The following is a 22,770-nucleotide window of genomic DNA, read 5'->3' on the forward strand; positions in this document are numbered from 1 at the left end:
TATCCTCCATAAAATGCATCCAGGTCATGACATGTTTACCAGAAAAAGGCATTCATGCCTTCTCTGCCATAAAGGGAAAACTACCCAAGATTAAAGGCACAGGCAGCAGTCCAACTGAAAGGGCGTGCTTGCTTTTCTGTAAACCAATATTCGCAGGAATGCCCCCGAGCACAACCAGGGTCACACTCTACTACTAAACATAGAAAAAGGAAATGAAAACTTCTAGTTACATCTCTTGAAAAGCAACAACGTGTCATTTAGTTTGAAAAGGCTAAAAATTGATGAGCTACACAAAACAAACGTCCATTAGAATCAAAGAAAATGGAATGCAAGAATCCCACCGTCTGTAATGGTTAGAACAAGAAGTAAAACAAGCATTGGCATAGCCAATAGGTCTCGCTTTTGGGACCTTATAAGTATTTAGTTATGCAGCACAATAGCCTTGGTGCAACAACAACTGTTGCATGGCTAAACACGTATAAGGTCCCAAAGGCGAGACCTATTGGCAATGCCAATGCTTGTTACTCATGGTAACACTATCTGGGCATAGGTTGCATCTCATTAGTACCGGTTTCACAATCAAATATGGCAATAACCAACTGAAAGATAACTGGTCTAATTTTGCGACTGGCCTTTCACTGCATGGGAACACAAAACACAATATTTTGAGTAGCTTTTGATATATTTGAGCTAGAAACAATATCTTATTTTGTTAACATCTGCAGATTATGCAGTAAATGAAGGCTTGCGTGGCAAATGCGGCAAATCCATACTTCTGCGGAAAACACAGCACAACAGAATCGCATAATTGCAGTAGCCTGACGCTAGACAAGTCCGACCCTGATTGTGTATATTTGTTCCATCACTTAAATAATTATTAATTTTATGGTGAATCGGCTCCTTAATGGAGACATTATGCACAATTAGGGTTTAGGACAGCTCCTGTCAGCTCTGTTGAAGGGGGTGGCAAGGAAGGTGGCCCGGAAGCAATCCTCCATAATATGCCTCATGCTACCCTCGCACATCAGGGACCAATGCAGCACAGTGGCGACGTGCACATCCAAGAATTATGCTGTGAGGCATGAGAGACTGGAAGTAAGAAAGCTAGATGGCGGCAGACAGTGTGCGCGAGAAGAACTAACAGGAAACTTTGCGAGTGAACCTCGGGGGCACGAGGGCAAGGTCAGACGGCACTGGAACCGGGAGCAACAAGGGCATAGGAGGAAAGGAAGGGAGAAGCCGAAGGTGAGGCATAGAGGGGAGGAACCAAGGTGCAGGAGAAAGGAGAACACCAGTGTCACAGAGGAACTGTGGGAGGGGAACAAGGAGACAGATGGACGAAGCGAAGAGAGAAAGGGGAGGGAACAGAGACAGGCGGGAGGAGTAAAGAAGGTAAAGGGCGGGTTGTGGGTGGAGAGAGGGAGGGGCGCAAAGAAGAACAGGACAGAGAGGCACATGGGATCAGCTGAATGCTAGGGGCAGGTTGTGGGTTGGGAGAGGGAGGGGCGCAAAGAAGGAGAACAGGACAGAGAGGCACATGGGATCAGCTGAATGCTAGGGGCGGGTTGAGGGTGGGGAGAGGGAAGGGTGCAAAGGACAACAGGACGGAGAGGCACATGGGATCAGCTGAATGCTAGCTGTGCACGTCGTGCATGCTTGTGCGCGTAACAGCAAGCTGGTGGCCGTCAAAAGCTGTGGGTAGCACTTTTAAAACCCAGCTCCTAACTGTCTCACCAGACAGCACATGCGCTGGCTCAGGCGAGACTTAAAAATGATATTCAACTCACCAGCAAGCAGGGATCAAGAAACATCTCAAAACAAACATTGTCAAAGCTAGTGGGGTTGATAATTTACAATAGTTCTGTGCACACATATAATCAAAATTATGCCGTATGTAATCGTATTTCAGGCAATGAAAACATAATCTGGTTGGAGATTTCTTCTGTTCTTTTAATGTGAGTTGGCACAGAAAATAGCCAGCCGACACATGTTTCGTCTGAGATAGATAATCTCCAACTCTTCAGGGCTCAAGTCTCAATAGACTGTAAATGTAATCCCTGAACCGGTGATATTTCCAGCCCGATTGGGTTCCCAAATCAGAATTCAAAAGCGAGTAATGCAATAATCATCAGGCCAAAATCATTAGCAATTAATCAATCTGATTATTCTTAGATGGCCAAAAGGGGGTCGTACAAGTATAATCGACAGGAAAGACCGTGAAAAACCGAGAGTAAGTCGGTCCGGTGAAAGGCGAAACGTGTGTGTGTGCCTAATAGCCCGGTGCTATCATGGACCCCCGCGTCTCGGCCAGGATGAAATACTGTGTCGGACTGACTACCGGAACTCTTGCTGAGCGCCCCTAACTCCTCTATACTAAAACCCTAAAATTCTGGATATTATACTAGTGGGGTTGATGTTGGCTAGATTTTGAATGGTTTTTGTATGAAGTTATGTCACGTGCAAATACCCCAACCGTTATCAGTCACAGTTTGGGGAGCTGCAAATCCCTCACCTAAAAAAAACAAGAATTGACATGCCAAGTTTCTTGAAAATCTTTCATTGGGTAAACAGTTAGGGTGTGGTGAAGAAGTTCTTTCCTATATTTGCTCACTTAAGAAACTTTGCTCTTAACTACAGCCGAAACAGCTGAAAGGAATTTATACCACACTTGGCAAAAAGTAAAACTTTATTCAAAGTGCACTTTCATTGGTTTGATATAACTGTGCAGCAGTTTTTGAAACATTATCATTTAAAGAGTTGTGGAGAAATTTTCAAACCATTACCACATTTCATTTCTCTGCCGTTTAAAGACTTGATGCAGCGGAAACGTGTGGAGAATATTTTTTCACAATAATTGATTTCCCCTAACTTCATTAACATGCACTCAAAATATCGGGCCCAGAACCTGAACCATTAATTCTCATGTTTTTTCACTTCCTTTGGAACACCTAACTAAGCTGCTACCATTACCATTTCTTTGGTCCGCCGATGGATCTTGTGTCGAGCTTAAAGGGACTAGAATATTTGGGAAACAAACAATTTTCAACACAGGACCTGGAATAGATCATTGTTAACTTCAAACTGATAACTCAGCATAACTTAGCACCTCTACCAGCCATAAGTATAGAGTACCTGAGTCAAAGAATATCACCAAAAGAACAAGACATAATCGATAAATATAATTCAATAAAACCATGTATCTTAAGACTCAAGAATGTAGGTAATGACGGAAATACAGATAAAAAATCAGATTGAATAAAAAGGCTAATGCAAAGAAAACCACTCAGTACATGAGATTACAGGTTCAATGATACTCGTACAAACCAATCAAAGTTGTTTCTTGGAATCTGTCCTCAAATAATCAGTTTATGTTTGTTATGCAGCCCCGATCTCGCCACATCAGGAGTCAGATAACCTCGCAGCCGAAAGGTTATTTCCCGTACTGTACAGCCAGAACCCTCACTCACCAATTCACACACTCCCACCTGTCAATTGGTTTGCATGTCACGAATATATTCACGCACAAATGGAAGGTTTCACGCTAAGTATGGCACGGAGAGCAGCAACTGTTATACTGTGTATGCCATATGGCTAAAACCTGTCCCTTGTTTCCCTTGCTTCCCTTCCTTACAGGCTTTGCAACTCAGGTAATGAATTTTGAGTCCTGATGATGATCCTTTTATGTGTAAATAGGATCGAAACGCTGTCGACAAAGAATGTAGTTACGCATAGATTGTTATTTAAATGTGTATACTACATGAGGCTACTTAGTTTTCATTTGTTATTTCTCACTAACTTCTCACCCTTGGATTGCCTGAAAAAACCCCTTCGTTAACTTCCCTTGTTGTGTCAATTTTGGTTTGTTTTATATACTGGATACAGGACTGTGTCCCACTTTGTAAAATGTTCACTTGATAATTTTGCCTAATCTTGTACATGATTAAATCAGTGTCCGGCTGGACACCTGCTCACTTATAGTACAGATTGATGTCTATAATTGCATTTGTTTCTCAAATTACTTATATTAAGGACCACTGTTGCTTGCTAAGTACAGCCAGCAATGGCACGGGTTAAAGTCCCAATTCACTAGGGTTCAGTTTGTTAGAGTCTATACCACCCAAGATGACCTTTCACATTCACAAATCTTCTTAGTTTTGTTGTGCATCCATTGTCACACCCTAATTACCTTGTGGACATCCTAATGTCACCTTTCCTTGCCTCATATTCCTACCCCTTATTCTGCAGCATTTACTACCATTCTTGTAGCCTCCCAGCTCCAATGGACCACCCCTCGTGAAGCTGACTACTCCAATCAGCAGCTAAGCTAATCCCCAAAGACACTTCTCAGTTGCCCCAAACGTGCCACCTGATATATACCATCTTGCCATCTCCTTTCCTTTCCCAGTGTGCCCTTGACTTGGTCTATGCTACCCATACTAATCCACTTAAACGTTTACCATGCACATACACTATCACATCTCATAGCTCAAAAAGATAGCACACCTTGTTCAGAACTGAGAGCTGGACCAAGAGAACCTTGTGCTCTTATGCTGTATTCTGTGAATGCCATAAGTCCTACAGACATTCTGTTGTTCCAGAGTCCATTTCCTCCCAGCCCTACCACCTCTTGCATCTTAATTCATAGCTCGATGAAGCCTCCGTCTTGACACTAACTCTGTTCAGTAAATCTATGTTTTTGTCCCAAGCCAACCTCTCTGTCAGGTCCATCTTTGGTTGCTTTAATAACATTACCCCCATAAGTTGCACCAAACCATTTTCCTAAAAGTCACTGATTTCCATATTTATACATTTTTCCATTTTACCAGATCTGCCAAAGCATGCCATAAATGAGCAGCGTCTCTTTTTGCCTCTTTCCCAGAAATTCTTTACATCCGGTCTCAACTGCTCACTGCAAGTTCCTCTTCATCCTGCTTGGCCTTTCACTTTACATGAGAATGCCCAATAACTCAAACGTGGAGATCTTTTCATTGGAGCGGGGTACACCATGTATTGACCGAAAAGTGGAAAGAAGCAGGAAGTAAGGAGGAAAAAAGGAGTGCCAGAGAGGCAATGGGAAAATTGGTCAGAAATGCCAAGGAGGAATGGAGCCAGAACCAAGTACTTGCATTAGAAATGATTTGCAAATGCTGACCTCGCCTGCCATAAGCCAGACAACAATCTGACTCCAACATCTATTGATCCAATTTTTCCCTCTTGGTCTTCTTTCATTGCTGCACCAATTCTGAATAACTGAGTATCTTGTTGCTGACTCGGTAATCCAAACTTCTTCAACATGCTCTGTTGGATCCTCTTTATCTGAAAATAAAAACATAACGCAATGTAATTGTACTCAACTAAGTTAGCCTTTAGTTGCACCCCTAAATCATATGGTGAATTCCCTCTGCTGAACGTTCATAAGCATATGAAATATTTACCATGAAATGCCACCCCCTATAACTTCCCCGTTATCATGATTGGTTGAATTTCCTTTCCATTAAAGGTAGAATGTAATTTACCATAATTTCTCTTCCTACTATCTGCATTACCCATCTTTCAAAGCCTCCTTCTATCCCACTAGCCAAAACGTTCACCAATTCCTGGCAATAACCTAATCTAGTCCATGCTGCAATATGCCCCATCATTCTATCTCTCAAAGCGCCCCAACCACCTTACCACCTTTCATCTTCCTGGTGCCAGACCACAGATTCTCTAAGACTGTAAACAATCTGAAGCATCTGGAATGCTGTGCCCCTGTTCGGGTACATGTTTATTTAGGAAGATAATGGCATTTTTGGTGCAAAACCAACACTCGAATTCTGAACAACCTCAGCACATTTTTATCCTTAACCAGTTGTTTGTTAATCAGGCCTACTAATACCTCAATATCCATTTCGATGGGCCCTTTTCATATCCCCAGCTCTCTGCCCCACAGTACCATGGCAACCTTCAGAGGAAAACACTCAAAGAACAAAATACTCCATCCATGGCTACGTTTTATGCGTATCAGCTATCCTGCTAAAACAAACCATAACCTCTAGCACCCACAAGATGCAAAAGAAATGCAGTCCCCACTCAGCTTCCCTGCCAAGTGCTGAAATTGTAGCTCCAAACCTTTCCAAAAAAACTGCCCACACTTCAAAATCCGCCCAGTTTCCCACCCTCAATGTCACCCTATAGTGCTGCAGCTCTGCTCCAGGCATTGTAGAGGACAGCGGTCTGCAAAAGTCTCTCTCCATCCTGACATGTCACATCATTTAGGTGTGCCAATAATTCGCCAATTATATCCACTGCCTCTTCAATTAAGCTGATGATAACCTTTACTTATGTCCTTGGCAACCACATCTTCAGCTCGTGTGTATCCAACTCAGGATCGACAAAAGACAATTCCAGACTTCTCAGGCGATTTTCTCTGGCCCCAATAGCACAGTCCTTCATTAAACTCGTTCTCCGTTGCTTGCCTGCATTCTGAAACACCACGAGAAGAACATGTGCAACGATCTATTTTGGTGAAAACCCATCAAGTAGGACGCTAGTACTTTTAATAGGACTGGACCTACCATTCTAGAAGTACTTGAATACGTTCAGTAGGACAGTGGCAACACTTTTCAGTTGAGCTCCACTACTTTTCTCATGAGGTCTTATTTTTTTATTTTTTTTTAACGGCATTAACCAACACTACATACAAGCACAACAGTGTTTTGGGGTTACATTAACCAGGTGGTACTGTTTCATGAGATTATAATACAACTCCGGAAAGTGGACATCATGGATACTGTCATTGGCAGCAGAACCCAGTCTGCCTACACAAAAATAGTGCATAGGTTGTGCGTGCATAGCTTGCATCGAACAGTAAAGCAGATAGTCCAAGGAACCTAGAAGCATATTAGGGTTGTCGACCGGTTGCGCAGTCCTTATTGTCCTTAAATCTGTGTCTAATCCTTTCAGCTAGGACACGAGTAGTAAAGACCTCCACTGGATTGCAATTAAGATTTTAGAAAACCTATGTCAACAGCTAAAAACGTAGCTACTTAAGACAGTTTAATTATGCATATCTCGAACTGTAGACCCTGCTAATTGCATATCGCTTGGATGCCGTTGCCTGGGTACCTTCTGCGCTCCATATATCACCATTCATTCATTAATCTATCATCAGGAAGTGTAGGTATAACTAACCATGGAAAAAAGGCAATTGAGTGCTTTACTGAATCCAAAACAAGAAGAAATTACAATCACAGAGTCCTCAATTTTCTTTAAATAGAAGATCATGTTTTCCCTAGTGGATCTGGAAGAGCAACAAAAGAGCAATTCTAGCATGAGCTCTCCCCTCTCTCTCTGCACCTACAACAGTTTAGGCAATAGAAGTATTCCTGGAAGCAAGACCAAGACCACACAGAGTCCTTAGTAGTTTCATAATAAATTTGGCATTAAAGAGAAATTATTTTAAATTTTAAGTGGACTTTTTCCTCTAGATCAACAGGCCTGCGATGGGATGTTCCTTTGCCCTAGAGATAGCAATACTGTACACAGCTCAATTCGAAGAGAAATGTGTCTATAACAACAATCCGTTTTGAAACAATGTGACAAAATTGCTAAGATTCATCGATGACATCCTGTGCATCTGAACTGAGGAAAAAGAGACTCTTAACCAACTCCATCTATGTTTAAACAATAAAACGGCAGACATGAAGTTTAGTATGAGCAAAAACAATTAAGACATCAAATTCCCAGATGGAGAAGTCAAGGCCATTGATCAGTTAATAACAACATTGTATCCAAAAATGACTCACAAACACAGTGCTCTTCATTTTACGAGTTTCCATTCCCCGGAACGCAAAAAAAAACTACCTTATGGTCTATTTCTTAGAATCCGATGCAACTATAGATTGAAAGATGTCTATTTCTATCATGCCACCAGCCTTTAGGAAAAACGTAAGGAAAAGGGGTATCCCCGTAAACTTCTAAAACATTCACTAGAGAGAGCATGGTTTACCCCGAAAGAATGTCTTCTGGAGCAAAAAGAGAAAAATATGCTTATCCACGTTTTGTCCCAAACAAACCTCTTGAAAACGATAATCTTGCGAAATTGGCATTTAATATCAAAACTGGAAAGTACACTTGAGTGGCCCTTGTTTGCACTGAATAAACATCCAAGTATGGGTAAACATCTGGTCTGAGCATATATCCTCCAACAATAGCAAAAAGCAATTTAAGGCAATACTGGAAGTGATCGCCCCTCGCGGGACTCCACAAATGCAGCACATGCATAGCATGTAACCAAACAATGATGGCTCTGAATTCCGACTGGATATTGTAAATTGGAAACATGCTGCGTTTTGAAACTGCAAGACAAAAAGTTTAGTTTATGGCAATTTATGCCTTTGCTGGAAACAATATTTTGGCAAAACAAGCCAAGAGATATGACTAAGGATAATACAGCACAAATCAATATTTCGACGCAAGGTGGCTTCAGCGCCATTGGTCAATCATTATGATGAGAAAAAAACATGCAGATAATTGTTTGAAGTGGACAGTTCTTGGGGTCATTCAGTCAGACTTTGGACGGAGGCCTAGAAAGGAACCTCTCTCACAGAGAAGTCTACTTAATATTGAGATTCAACACGATTGTATGAGGATTAAATGAGATGTCAGAACTGCAAAACATATGTCTTAATGAAAAAATATACATATCAGCATCATGTTCAAATAGTAAACAAGTATGAAGAGAATCAGCGGAAAGGACAACAACCACCTTAAAATGTTAATTAGGTCACATATGAACAAGTGTTTGAAAACCGATAAAATTCAGAACATTTTAAATGAGCCACAATTTAAATAGTTACACTTGCAAAAATCTGTTTAATCACCGCCCATATAAACATGCTTACAAAGTGGTTTTGATGATAGGAAACTACATCAATAAAGATAACCTTATCAATCATGAAGAGAACCAGTGGAAAGGATATTATCAGTTTAACTCTCATAAGAGGCCACATATGAATCAGCAGTTTAATCTGATAAATGAACTGCTGCCAGAGTTTTTCAAAACAAACAGGAATAAATAGTGGTAAGTTGAGGACTGTGGGCAGTGACCGGTAGAATGAACTACAATAACCTAGATACCCTTGCCAAACAACGAAAATGTCATGTTACTTCCGGCCTCCTTTGAATTCAGAGAACACAAATTGGTGCCAAACTTAAGTGCGGGAACATATAAATTGATCAAAAACCGCCATTTGCTGATGCTTCTGCAACGCCGTCACTTCACTGAACAAAGTACTGCTCAAAATTAAAACTGCAAGTAAGCTGTCTTTAAATTGTTCGTGCTAGCATCAGTTTAGTGAATGAATTCATCAGAGGCATATTTTCCTTCAATCCCATTCAGAGGGAAGTCCGTTAAATCTTGAAAATAAATTTGTAGGGAAAGAAATATTGCATACGAGCAGTGCCGCAGGGTCTTCGCCTAAAAATGAAAGCTATCAGCTTTGCCGACCAGAGAAAAATCATAGTTGTAAACCATTAGAAGGTGGTTCTGACACTCTGAGCTGCCCGGATTTTCTAGCTTTTTGAGCACCTAATTGTTGAGCCTTTACTGTGGGAGAGCCTCATATGTTGGGACTCACCCACAGTGATCACATGCTGTAAGAGACTGCCTGTGGATTTTACTAGTGTCCCCCTAGCTTGATTAGGCCGCTGTGCTGCAGCTGGAGTAAGGGGCACCGGGCTGGTTACATGCAGACTCCTGTGTACATGTGTGTGCACACTGGTATGGGCTGTGCAGGGGAGATTCCTGGTGTGCGCAGCCGAGGAGCAGCTACAAAATGAATGGTGTGGCAGGATTTAGGCAGAATTGGGCGGTTACATGGAATAGTCTTTATACAGTGGGAAGAAACGTGGCAGGGAAAGACAGTGTGTTTTATTGTTTTTTCACTTCATTATTCTCCTACGTGGATGTGGAGCCCATGGGCTAGTTTCACTTTCCTAAGGCCTACAAGTTCAAGACACGCACTAAAGTACACTGTAACTGGTGTGAGAAGAAGTATTCTGCAGAGTCCAAAGTCATATTTGTACTGCTTTTGGGTCATCCTGAAATGTCATATTTCTCTGAGTCAGCTCATAACCAGGACCTGGCCGGGACCCTGTCCCCTGGCCCGCGAAGCAATGGAAGGCAAGGGGGAGTGCCGTAGCACTCCCCTAAGGTCTGGCGAGGCTGAGGAGGTCTTCGCTTCTGCCCGCCGGAGTGGGCAGACCAGAACTGAGGGGCCGGCGCCTGAGGCAGCATGCGAGGGTGAGTCAGCTGGGGCTGTTGGGGGTGGGCTCCCTGTGCTGTCCCCCAGTGATTGCACCATGCGGGGTTCCCAGGTGGGACCGAAACCCCCAAAGTGGAAGAGGCCTGGCCAGGGGACCGGGTGGGAACGGGCCCCGCAAAGAAGCAGGAGCAGCTGGGGGGGCTTCCCCGGGTTGCATAACTCACCTGGGGGTCCGGGCCACTCACCAAGGACTGGATGCGGCACGAAGCGCCAAGATGCAAGATAGCGTGACTCTCCCCAGTGCAGGTAGGGAGCCGCTGCTCTAGTATTCAAGAGTGCCTATAATGCCTTGCATGCCCGGATCGGCCTGCAAGGGAAATCAGCGTTTCCTCAGTGGGAGGTGGCCCCAGGAGGATGAGATCACCGCCAAAAGTGTGCAAGGGTGCCAGGGGAGCTGCAGGAGCTACTCAGTCTCCCCTCAGCACAAAGAGAACAGCCCCCCACTAATTCTCATGGGGACTCAAAAGAATAACCCTCAAGGGCTCAGCCAGGCGTTATCAGCATCCCCATGGCTCGAACTTTAGTTCTGCAGCTGGGGGTGCCTTGGAGACAGGCTCAAGGTGTGAAGGGCTGAGTTGGGGATGTCTGGAGAAGGACATCCCCTGGAGGTGAAGAGGTATAATTGCACCACAAATGCAATTAACCATGTTATTTCTTTTAGAGGGACTGAAAGTCACATGTGTAATGTGGAGTACCTGTGTAAGTTGATGACATAAGCCATAGGGGGTTATGTTGCTAGACATTCCTGCTAGGGTTCTGGCTGCATTTGCTTAATCCTGTGATATCATCTATGATGCCTTTAGAGGCTGTAATTGCATTGCATTATAATGATCAATAAATGTGGTAAGTACTGTCATTCTAAAGTGATGCTTAAACATGTATTCTTCCTGCTGCGCTTAGGTGAAGAACAACCCAGACTGTTAGCCACTAAAGATGTAGGGGTATATACAGTATGGCCAGTATGACATCTTTAGTCAGGGTTATGTGTCACCAAGGCAGGGGTACCCATGTTCTAGGCCTGTTGAGATAATGGGGTGCGTCGCCACTGGGATGGTGCCAGTACACAGGGCCCTCGCTCCAAGTTATGTTCAACTAAATGCATTAGGGGGCCCGATGATGCGCATACATGGTATTGCTGGTAATAGACCCCACTACTCTGTGGGAGGGGTGGGGATGTTATGCAATGTCACAAAGTAATTCCAACAGCTACTGTATATTTGTAAATTGGTGCATAGTATTAAGTAGTGTGTGTTTAATAAATGCACTCTTACTTTTATAAAGCAAAGTACAGACAGGACAATCAATCATTGAAAGTTTTTTCTGCGCACTTGTGATGGCGGTTTCTAGCCCACACCACCTCCCTTGAGTAAGCCTTCGACTGCTCTGCAACCCTACCCTCTGAGAGTCAGGCGCTACACTAGGTTGTTTGATTCCCAGTGAAGGACAAATGGGACATGTTATTTGTGCAGGCCTCACAGATACTTCCTCGTTTTCCAACATACAGTTTTGACCTTTTTTCTTATTTAGAATACAGAAACAGGGGCTACATTGTATACTGGAGAAACATACACTGGCAAAAGTACAAACCCCGTCCTCGCTCGAGAGCGCCAACAGAGATTGAGTAAGTGTTACTATGAAGCTTTGAAGCTTTAAACGTACTAAAACATGCACTGATTCTTTTTTTATAGATGGTTTTCTCACTGGTCAATTTAGAAATCTAAAATTGTTGGACTGTGACAAACAGCAGATTACGAACTCCTGTTATAGATGTAGCTTGATCAATCCAGCAAAATACAGCGGACAAGTAATTGAGCCTTCAACAGTAACAATTCTATTGTAGATAACCCTAATTCAATGCCAACTTTATCTTAAATCACTTTCTGACTTCTTCTTTTAAACCATCAAACAGACGGCTATAATGCTTCAAGGAACTGCATGCTAAAGTGGATCAAAGCAACTATTATAACTTCGTTATGTTAAGAAAGGTCTGCACAGTTTCATAAGTGTCACGAATCAGCTTGACAAATCTCAATGCGATCTAATGAGAGGGAGCCTCCAACTATCTATGCTTTCTTCGGAAAGCTGGCTCTGTATCTACAATACCAATGTAAGGCATAGTGTGCACAGAGTCCAGTGGATCCCCAAAGGATTACTGAGGTTAAAGTAGATAGCACCTTATTCTCTATTTGTGGTAGTGTGGGCGAGCAGTAAGGCGCTATCAGAAGGTAGTGTTCAGCATTTATTGTACACACTCATGCAAGAAATAGTTTCACACACTCAAAGACTGAGCTCTGACCAATTGTTTTTTATAAAAAATATTTCTTTGTTGTATTTTATTTTTAGAACCAAGCCAGACTTGGTGCAGGTAAGTAAAATAATACTTTTTTCTTGTAATACATTTGAATGCAGTTACAGGTAGGTCAAATGCTCAGAAACAAAAATCTAGACAGCAAACTCCTAGGGATTTTGAATGTCTTCTTTCTTTAGGAGGTTTTATTTCTGTACAGCCATTTCATAACACGGTATTGTTCAAATCTAGGGTACGGTTCAAATATAGGAACAACTTTTTATGGGGTAGTCCGCCAAATGCGCAAAGCATCCTGCAGTGTTTTATTTGAGCTAGTGGTTGCAGGTGGGTCAAACTGAACTCATTTTTCCTTATCAGCCTTTGTCCTATGAGAGAAAACACAAAAGGACAGAAAGACGGGAAAATTGTGACAAAGAAAAAAAAGTGGGGAAGAAAATGAACAGGCAATGTAGAGATAAAGATGCAGGGGGTGTCTGGTGGTGGATGAAAGACCAGCAGGTAGAATCAAAACTGTGCAGCCTCAGTGTTTGGCAAACAACCCCTCCTTTCCCCACACACCCACACACATTTGATAGCACTGGGCTCAGGCTTCTTTGTTAAACTTTGTGCCCCAGCACTTATTCTTTTACAAACTAAGCACTTGCAGTGCCTAATAACTATTAGTCATTTATACCCCATATATATGGGATTTGATAGCATTAGCTGATGCAACATGCTAAGCCTTCAGCCAAACGGTGTTATGAAGATTTTTGTTCTCAAGAGTTTTTTTTTCAACTGAAGGCAATGGCTTTCTGCTCTCAAGGGGCATTACTTTTCTGTAGTATGAAGGTGCAGCAGTAAATATGGTGCACTTTGGCCAATCGTAGGCTTCTGGCTGGATTACAGTAGGATGCAAGGTTTTGAAGATGACTGTATTCTCTTTCAGTGCATCTTGTGGATGGTACACAGACAGAAGCCAACAATTGGCCAAAGAGCACCATATTTACTGCTGCACCTCCAGACTACAGAAAAGCAATGCCCCCGGAGAGCAGAAAGCCGTTGCCTCCAATTGGAAAAAAAGACTCTTGAGAACAAAAATCTTCATGAGACCGTTTGGCTGAAGGCTTAGCGTGTTGCATCAGCTCATGCTATCAAACTCCATATATATATGGGTTATAAGTGAGTACTAGTTATTAGGCACTGCAAGTGCTTGTAAAAGAATAAGTGATGGGGCACAAAGTTTAACAAAGAAGCCTGAGTCCGGTGCTATGAAATTTGTGTGGGGAAAGGAGGGGTTGGTTGCCAAACACAGAGGCTGCATATTCTACCTGCTGCTCTTTCATCCACCACCAGACAACCCCTGCATCTTTATCTCAACATTGCCTTTTCATTTTCATCCCTGCTTTTTTTTCTTTGTCACTATTTTCCTGTCTTTCTGTCCATTTTGTGTTTTCTCTCATAGGACAAAGGCTGATAAGGAAAAATTAGTCTAGTTTGACCCACCTGCAACCACTAGCTCAAATTAAACACTGCAGGCCGCCTTGCGCATTTGGTTGAGTACCCCAAAAAAAGTTGTTCCTATATTTGAACCGTACAGTGTTCTGAAATGGTTGCACAGAAATAAAAACTCCTAAAGAAAGAAAGAAGGCCTTTATAATCCCGAGGGAATGACAGAAGAATTTGCTGACTAGATTTTGGTTGGGGTCATTTCGCTGGTTGATATGTTTTCTTTTGGGTCAGTATTTGCCTGAAACTCTTACTATTTGCCGTTGCGATGAACATTCGAGCCAAACCATTTTACACTTTGTTTTCTTTTGCCAATTTTATCTCCCATTTACTAGGAAACTATTATTACCGCTTGTGTGCAAATATAAATTCTCTAAGTGCAAAGTGGCTTTGTATTCTCTCCTGCAACTTAATGACTGATGTTTGCTTCGCTTTTGCAAACGTTTTGAAGGGCATTTTTGCAGAGGCCGCCGCACCCGCCCGAAGGGTGGGGGAGGCTCGAAGGCCGGCGCCATAACCCTCGTGGTGCCACCAGCGGGGGAAAAACTGGTTCTGGGCGCTTTGATGCGCACAGGAACCAGCGGAAGCGGGGTGCGCACCAGCCACCCGACCGGAAGTGACCGGTTGACCTGGCACCCCCAATGGGCGTCCAATGGTCAACCTGGCTTTGTTTGAACCCCCCAATCAGGGGGACTCACCTGAGGCCTGCATGGAGGGCTCAGGAGGATTTAAGCGACGCCGCCCTCCCAGCAGAAGCACATCGCATTCGAGGAGCTGGGAGAACGGCGCGACAGCAACAACGACTGAAGAAGAGGCGACTCGGCGAAGGACGAAGCAGGAAGACGGCGGGGCTCCGGTAGAAGATCCAGGTCATCACCACCGAGGACGCCTTACGGACCGCGGCGCGCCGTGCCAGCTCCCCCGAAACAACAACAGGTAAAAACCGCGGCAAGCTCAGGTCACAGGATAAGCACACGCAGTCAGCTGTGCCCCCAGCAGACGGCCTGACGCAGACGCGAGAAACTAAGAAGCCACACACAAGTGCGCAGAGACTCACGACATGTCGGAAGGCCAGCCGGACGAGATGGCAGAGGTACTGATGAAGATCCGCGAGTTATCGGCCATCCACGGCGACGACTGGCTTCACCCTCACCTGGGCAAAGGGAAAGAGAACAGACCGGTGGAACAGGCGGACGATGAACCAGGGCCTTCCGCACCCAAGAAGCTGAAAAACACGCCGATGAAGAGAACGTCGAAGAGGAACCCTCCGAGGAAAGTGCGGCAGAAACCTCTTCCGCCGAGGCCAGAGGGCAGCGAACAGGGCGAGACGACCGGCAAAAAGAAAAAGGGTGAGCATATTAGCAACATCGTAAAAGAATGTCTAAAATCGCTGGCGCCGGGGCTACTTAATGGCACAGGGCAAGGGGTACCGGGGCCTAGGGAGCAGCGCGCGGAGGAAGCGGCAGGTCTCACGTGGCATATGGTCGACCCGGGGTGGGCCCGTCAGACAAGAGTGCAGGAGCAGGTAAGCTTGTCCGCCCAGGGGGAACAGATTTCCCCGCTACCCGGTTGGGGTTACGGCCCCGTTGCAGGGAGCCCACCTCCGAGTGGGGTAGTCAACGATCATTACATCAGGCCATCCCCCGGCCCGGCGTCCCTGACTACGAAAGCCACCGGCTTGGCATGTCTCATCCCCCTAGCGGTAAAAGAGAGGATATGGCGCAAAGAATTCATAGACATATTTTCGCTGCTTGAAATACAGCTAGAGGGACTTGATCTAACCACGTGCGACAGGAAAGAGGAGGACAGGAGAGAAAGGCGTGGGGCCAGAAAAGAGCGCACTTTCGACAATTGGTTAGACGCCTTCAGAATAATGGCGTGCATTATAGTGGAGAGGTTCCCCCATTGCGCGGCGGATCTGTGGCTGTACGAGGCCAATATCCACCTAGCACAGAGGCAGTTCCCGGGCGATGCCTGGCTAGAATACGATAAAGGGTTTAGATTAAAAATGCAGAGGCACCCCGAAATGGAGTGGAATGAGGAGGATGTCTCCGGTTTCATCCACAAGATGCTCACAGCCAAAGACGGTAGGGCCTGGGCCGGAAAAGGCGACCAGCCCTTTCGGAGCTCATACCAAAAAGGGAAGAGTGGTTCTTATCAAAGGCGGTCGAACGGGAGATCATACTCCCCAACCGCAACTAAGGCGATCTGTTGGAGATACGAAGCGGGAGACTACTCATGGGGCTCGTCGTGTAAGTTTCAACATGCATGCGCTAGCTGCGGGGGCAAACATACCACCGCCTCATGCAAAGGTTCCAAACACGAAGCAAAAAGGGAGAAGAGAGAAAAGAGCAAGAAGCGTTAGCCCCAACGCAGGGGAAAAGAGGGGACTGGTGGACATTTCTAGGCGCCAGCTGGCCAGATCCCCCATTATTACTCAACAGCTGCGCAGATTAACAAACAAATACCCGAACAAAGCAGAGGCCAGGTCACTGGTAGAGGGCTTCGAGCAAGGCTTTGTTATTCCATTTCATGGCCCGCTCTCCTCGGCGGGGGCGAGCAACCTGAAGTCGGCAAGCCAACACCCCGAAGTGGTTAGCGCCAAGATAGAGAAAGAGGTGAAACTGGGTAGAGTTGAGGGCCCTCTCCCAAAGGAAGTACAAGGAGGCATAGTCATCTCCCCGCTAGGCGTGGTCCCCAAGAAAGAACAAGGTCAATTCAGACTGATACACCACCTGTCGTTTCCGGAAGGTGCCTCCGTGAACGACGGTATCGACCCCGAAGCTTGCTCAGTGGGCTATGCGTCGGTCGACGACGCAATCGAGCTGGTGAAGGCGACAGGCAGAGGGGCCCTCATGGCGAAAGCTGATATTGAATCCGCGTTCCGACTATTGCCGGTCCACCCTTCCAGTTTCCACTTACTGGGTTTCCAATGGGGTGAGGACGTGTTTATAGACAAAGCCATGCCCATGGGATGCGCGATATCATGCGCATATTTCGAGCAGTTCGCCACTTTCTTAGAATGGGCGCTGCATGACCGGCACCAGGAAGGTGGAAAACTGCACTACTTAGACGATTTTCTGTTCACGGGCCCGGCAGGTTCCGCAGTGTGCGCAAACACATTGGCAGCCTTCGAGGAGCTAGCCAGGTCCCTAGGGGTCCCCCTCGCAAAGGAAAAAACTACAACCCCGACCACAAGTCTCACGTTCCTGGGCATAGAGTTGGACTCTATAGCGGGAACGGCCAGGCTGCCCCCAGGCAAAGTAAAGGAATTTCGTGAGGAAGTATCGAAACTACGGGGTCGGAACAAGGCCACCCTGAGGGAGATCCAACGAATGATAGGTAGACTCAACTTCGCGGCTCGGGTAATCCCGCCCGCCAGGGTATTTTCCAGGCGCCTAACAGGGCTAACGGCCGGCGTCACCCACAAGCACCACCACATCAGGCTGAGCTCAGGCGTCAAACAGGACCTGCGGGTGTGGGACGAGTTCCTACAAGATTTCAACGGGGTGCTGATTTGGAGAGCAGGTTGGGTAACGGCCGAACAGATAGCCCTTTACACAGACGCGGCCGGAAGCCTTGGCTTCGGCGCGGTCCTAGGAAACAGCTGGTGCGCCAGCCAGTGGCCAGACGAGTGGCATGCGCAGGGGCTCACCAGGAACATCACGTTTCTCGAGCTGTTTCCGATCATTGTGGCACTGACCATTTGGAGCGAGAAAATAAAAAACCTGAAACTCACCCTTTGGTCAGATAACATGGGAGTGGTGCAGGCCATTAACAGAGGCGCAGCGAGATGCCCGGACATGCTGAGGCTAATGCGACGGTTAATTAAATTACAGCTGGAAGGGAACCTGGAGCTGAAAGCACGCCACGTGCCAGGGGCAGAGAACGCAGCAGCAGACGCACTCTCACGGTCCCAAATGAAGCGTTTCAGAGAACTGGTGCCCGGGGCGGACAAGGAGATGACCCCCTTTCCATCATCCCTTTGGGACCTGGGGGAGTAGACTTATCATGGCTAGTAGGGCAATCCATTACCGCAGAAGCTAACAAAAGATACAGGACATACGCGGGCACAGTAATGAGAGTTGGGGGCGTAAAATCGCTGGAGGACATGGCAAAGACTCGCACAGCAGTCGAAAAATTCGTGCAATGGGCATTCGAGTCGAGAAAAACGAGATCATGGGCCCAGGCCCATTTGTCCGCCATTGCCCATTTTTCGAGGCTTTACACAGGCGAGGATCCCACGACCTCGGCCTATCTCAAGACAGCATTGAAAGGCTGGAGGAGGGTTGAAGGTAAAAAGAAGGACAACAGGCGTCCCATCGATTTTGCCAAACTGGGGCAGCTCCTTGGAGCCCTCACAGGCTTAATATCGGATAAATACGAGCTGCTGCTATTTAGGGCGGCTTTCAAGATGGCGTTCTTCGGAGCATTCCGTGTCAGCGAATTGGTAGCCCCCGGCAAGTCGGGCCCAGCGCAGCAATGCCTGCAGGCAAGAGACATTAAACCAATGGAGAGGGCAGTGGAGTTAACGCTGAGGCAGTCCAAAACGGACAGGGCAAGGAGGGGGACGACGATACGTCTCCATTGCATCCCAGAGTCGGGGCTCTGCGCGGTATGCTGGTTGTTCAGGTACATGGGGGCTCGACCAGCTGGGGAGGGCCCTCTCTTCATACATAAGGATGGGAGGAACCTGAGTAAGTTCCAGTTTACAGCCATAATGCGCCAAGGCCTTGGTAGAGCCGGGTATTGCGCGGCTTCGTTTGCCTCTCACTCTTTCAGGATCGGCACAGCGACCTCGGCATCGCAGCATGGCATGCCAGAGGACAGGATCCAGGCAGTGGGCAGATGGCGCTCCAGGGCGTACAAGTCGTACATACGCCCTCACCTCGTATAAAAAAAAAAAAAAAAAAAAAAGGGAAAACAAGGGCAAAAGAAAAAGACAAAAACAAAAAAAAAAAAAAAAAGAAGACAAATGAGAGAGAAAGCCCCGAAGGGGGGGGGGGGGGAAAGGAGAGGGGGTTGCCTTGGGATGCCGCACGGCAGGGTGACAACACACCCCCCGCCCACTCTTAAATGCACACGGTGCGCAGTAAAAGCCACCTAACAGAATACTTTCTCTCGACAGGGGGTCGCCCGCAGCTGGTCTGGGTGGTGGGGCACTCATTCTTGTCCCGGATGGAGTCTTGGTGGCGGCAGGAGGGCCGCAGCATAAACAGGCCCAAAGCGACGTACATCCGGTGGATAGGGCAGCCAGGTATGAGATGGGAGCAGCTACTGCCGACGCTGGACGGCCTCATGGCAGATTCGGCCTGGTTGCCCGACGTCCTGATCATCCACCTCTGGGGCAATGACCTGACCCGGCTAGGGCGAAAAGCAGTCGGGCAAGCCATCCAAAGGGATCTCACCAAGACAGCTGCGTGGCTGGGACCCACGACAGTGGTCTGGTCCGAAATAATCAGCAGGAAACAATGGAGAGGTGCCGATTCCAACAAGGCCGTCGACAACGCAAGAAGGAAGCTAAACGTGGCAATGCACAAGTTCTGCCTCGCCAATGGCCTGGAATCAGTTCGGCACGGCCTCATCCACCCGGGTCGCCAAGAGCTCTATGGGCAAGACGGGGTACACCTATCCGAAAAGGGGATGAAGGTGTTTTGGGATAACTTGTGGGGTGCAATGTCACTCGCAGGCTGCAACTAAAAAAAAAAAAAAAAAGAAAAAAAGAGGAAAGACGGAGAAAGGTGAGAGCCACGAACCAGGTGCAGGGGGGGAGCCGCAGTGAGACGTGGGACTCCCTGCGGCGTGGCGGAAATCCTACACTGGTTGGCTAAGAAAACACACCGGCGGGCGGTGTGTAAGAGGATGGCCACTCACTTTTGAATGCCGCACGGCAGGGTGACGTGGCGGCATAAAGGAGGGGAGTAACAGGAGGAGACGGCACTCGCGGCCCAGACCCGGCCGGACGGCAGGGCGCGATTTGGTAGCGAGCTGGGGACCTAACTCCCGACTGGAAAGCTCCCCTCCACAACACGCAGAAGGCGTGGGCAACCAACCACTGGAGCACCAATAGACTGGCAACAAACTGGTTGTGTACGAGCCCCATTTTCGAACTAAAGAGGGCACAAAGAGACTGACACCTGCTACTAGAAGAGGGTGTCATAATGTGTAATATGCCGATTATGATTGATGAGTAATGTTCGAAAAATGGAAGATTGCTAGATACCAGTTTGTGTTATTAATATGTCTTTGGTTATTAATAAACTGCGGCCAACAACGACCACTACTGATACCAGGCTTTGTTGGCTGACATTATTTCCCACCTTTGGCAGCAGCAGAATGCGGGGGCCGGTAAGTATGGAGACTAGGGGTCTCCGCAGAATAGGCACATGCGAGGGTTATTGCAGAGGCCGCCGCACCCGCCCGAAGGGTGGGGGAGGCTCGAAGGCCGGCGCCATAACCCTCGTGGTGCCACCAGCGGGGGAAAAACTGGTTCTGGGCGCTTTGATGCGCACAGGAACCAGCGGAAGCGGGGTGCGCACCAGCCACCCGACCGGAAGTGACCGGTTGACCTGGCACCCCCAAAGGGCGTCCAATATGTCAACCTGGCTTTGTTTGAACCCCCCAATCAGGGGGACTCACCTGAGGCCTGCATGGAGGGCTCAGGAGGATTTAAGCGACGCCGCCCTCCCAGCAGAAGCACATCGCATTCGAGGAGCTGGGAGAACGGCGCGACAGCAACAACGACTGAAGCCCACCCACCCACACCTAAGGAACAGCAAAAGTCGCAGTGCTGGATAAGGGAAGGGGCGTTAGCGGAAATCCTACACTGGTTGGCTGAGAAAACACACCGGCGGGCGGTGTGTAAGAGGATGGCCACTCACTTTTGAATGCCGCACGGCAGGGTGACGTGGCGGCATAAAGGAGGGGAGTAACAGGAGGAGACGGCACTCGCGGCCCAGACCCGGCCGGACGGCAGGGCGCAATTTGGTAGCGAGCTGGGGACCTAACTCCCGACTGGAAAGCTCCCCTCCACAACACGCAGAAGGCGTGGGCAACCAACCACTGGAGCACCAATAGACTGGCAACAAACTGGTTGTGTACAAGCCAATTTTCGAACTAAAGAGGGCACAAAGAGACTGACACCTGCTACTAGAAGAGGGTGTCATAATGTGTAATATGCCGATTATGATTGATGAGTAATGTTTGAAAAATGGAAGATTGCTTGATACCAGTTTGTGTTATTAATATGTCTTTGGTTATTAATAAACTGCGGCCAACAACGACCACTACTGATATCAGGCTTTGTTGGCTGACATTATTTCCCACGTTTGGCAGCAGCAGGATGCGGGGGCCGGTAAGAATGGAGACTAGGGGTCTCCGCAGAATAGGCACATGCGAGGGTTATAGCAAAGAGAAGGAACATGTTGTTTGAACACCAATCCACTTTAGTAGCTCCTGTTTTCATTGTATTTGTATTGCTGCTAAAATGCTTATTGTTGTTACTAACATTTTACTACTTTTATTAGATTAATTATGTTATTTAATGTTATTGACTAATGCTTGCTGCTATTTATGGAGCCAGTTCAGTTGCACTGCCACTTTAGCTATGATAAAATCTTTGTCTTTTTCTGTTTTTTTCTTATCTAAAATGGTAATTTGATTGTAATTTCCTCAATGAGTTCGATTTTATTGTTGTTTGTTATTATGTGTTTCTTTTATGACCTTTCTTTGGCTGGTCGAATAAAGAAAGAATTGAATTGAATTGACCCAGTTAGTGAAGCAAGACAAAAGCTTAAAAACCATCTAAAACTGGCAAAATAGTTAGCAAAACCTTCACATTAAACTTGCAAGAAAACCATCACGGACTCTTGCATGCCAAACGGCAATGTGAAAATATTCAGGCTGTCACTTCATTCATACCAGTTCTCAACCGTGTGTACTAAAGGGCCACACACCATACATACAGAACATTGTAAATGGCTGCATCTCCACTATTTAAGAGGCACATGAGTAAGTAGGAGCCTGGGAACCGGCTTTGATATCGGCCTATTCTAGAGAATGTGTACATTTCACAATGAAATTAATATTATGCACGAGAGACAATTGGAATCATTTGTCAGACATATTACTGACCTGATACATCATGCACTTAGTATTAAAAAACCACGCCCGTCTAAAAGCAACATGTTACCATGTTTCATCAGCTTCCTGAAACTCCCAAAACTTCTTGTTTATAAATTTAGAAACCAAAGGGAGGTGTAAAATAAGGGTAGGGCTATGACCTTTTTCAAGATTTGCCCGGCGCTAACCGCCCTCGTACCATTCAATTTACCAAGCGATGAGGCAGGCGCCGGAGACCAGAAGGCAGGAAACAGAAGTTTTATTCCGACGGAGCAGAACACATCAGATCAGACAACAAGGTATCGTCTCGAGGTGCTCTCACAGCCTCTCGGAGGCCTGGCCTCTTATATACTGGTTTATGGCATGTGACCTTTCTTTATTACAATCAGAACATTGTGAAGTAAGGAAAGAAACATCCCCGTAATCCTCGTGTCAATCCCACCCCCATATACCTCCACAATAGAGGTCCTCAATCTGTTGATAAGAGGAGGGGGTCATCACGCAGCTGAGTATTCCGTCGAGTCTTAGCGTGTGCGCGCCTGATCATGT

General features: G+C 46.5%; 1 protein-coding gene across 1 annotated transcript in view; it reads left to right on the forward strand.

Annotated features, from left to right (window-relative positions):
- Positions 1 to 22,770, forward strand: part of LOC147731490 (uncharacterized) — a 93,024-nt gene that overhangs the window by 26,054 nt on the left and 44,200 nt on the right. Inside the window, exon 3 of the mRNA XM_086956542.1 lies at positions 11,835 to 11,928. Within this exon, the coding sequence (XP_086812668.1) occupies positions 11,835 to 11,928 (94 nt within the window). The remainder of the gene's footprint in view (positions 1 to 11,834; positions 11,929 to 22,770) is intronic.

Source organism: Lissotriton vulgaris, chromosome 2_1, assembly GCF_964263255.1.
Source record: "Lissotriton vulgaris chromosome 2_1, aLisVul1.2, whole genome shotgun sequence".
Classification (NCBI taxonomy): domain Eukaryota; kingdom Metazoa; phylum Chordata; class Amphibia; order Caudata; family Salamandridae; genus Lissotriton; species Lissotriton vulgaris.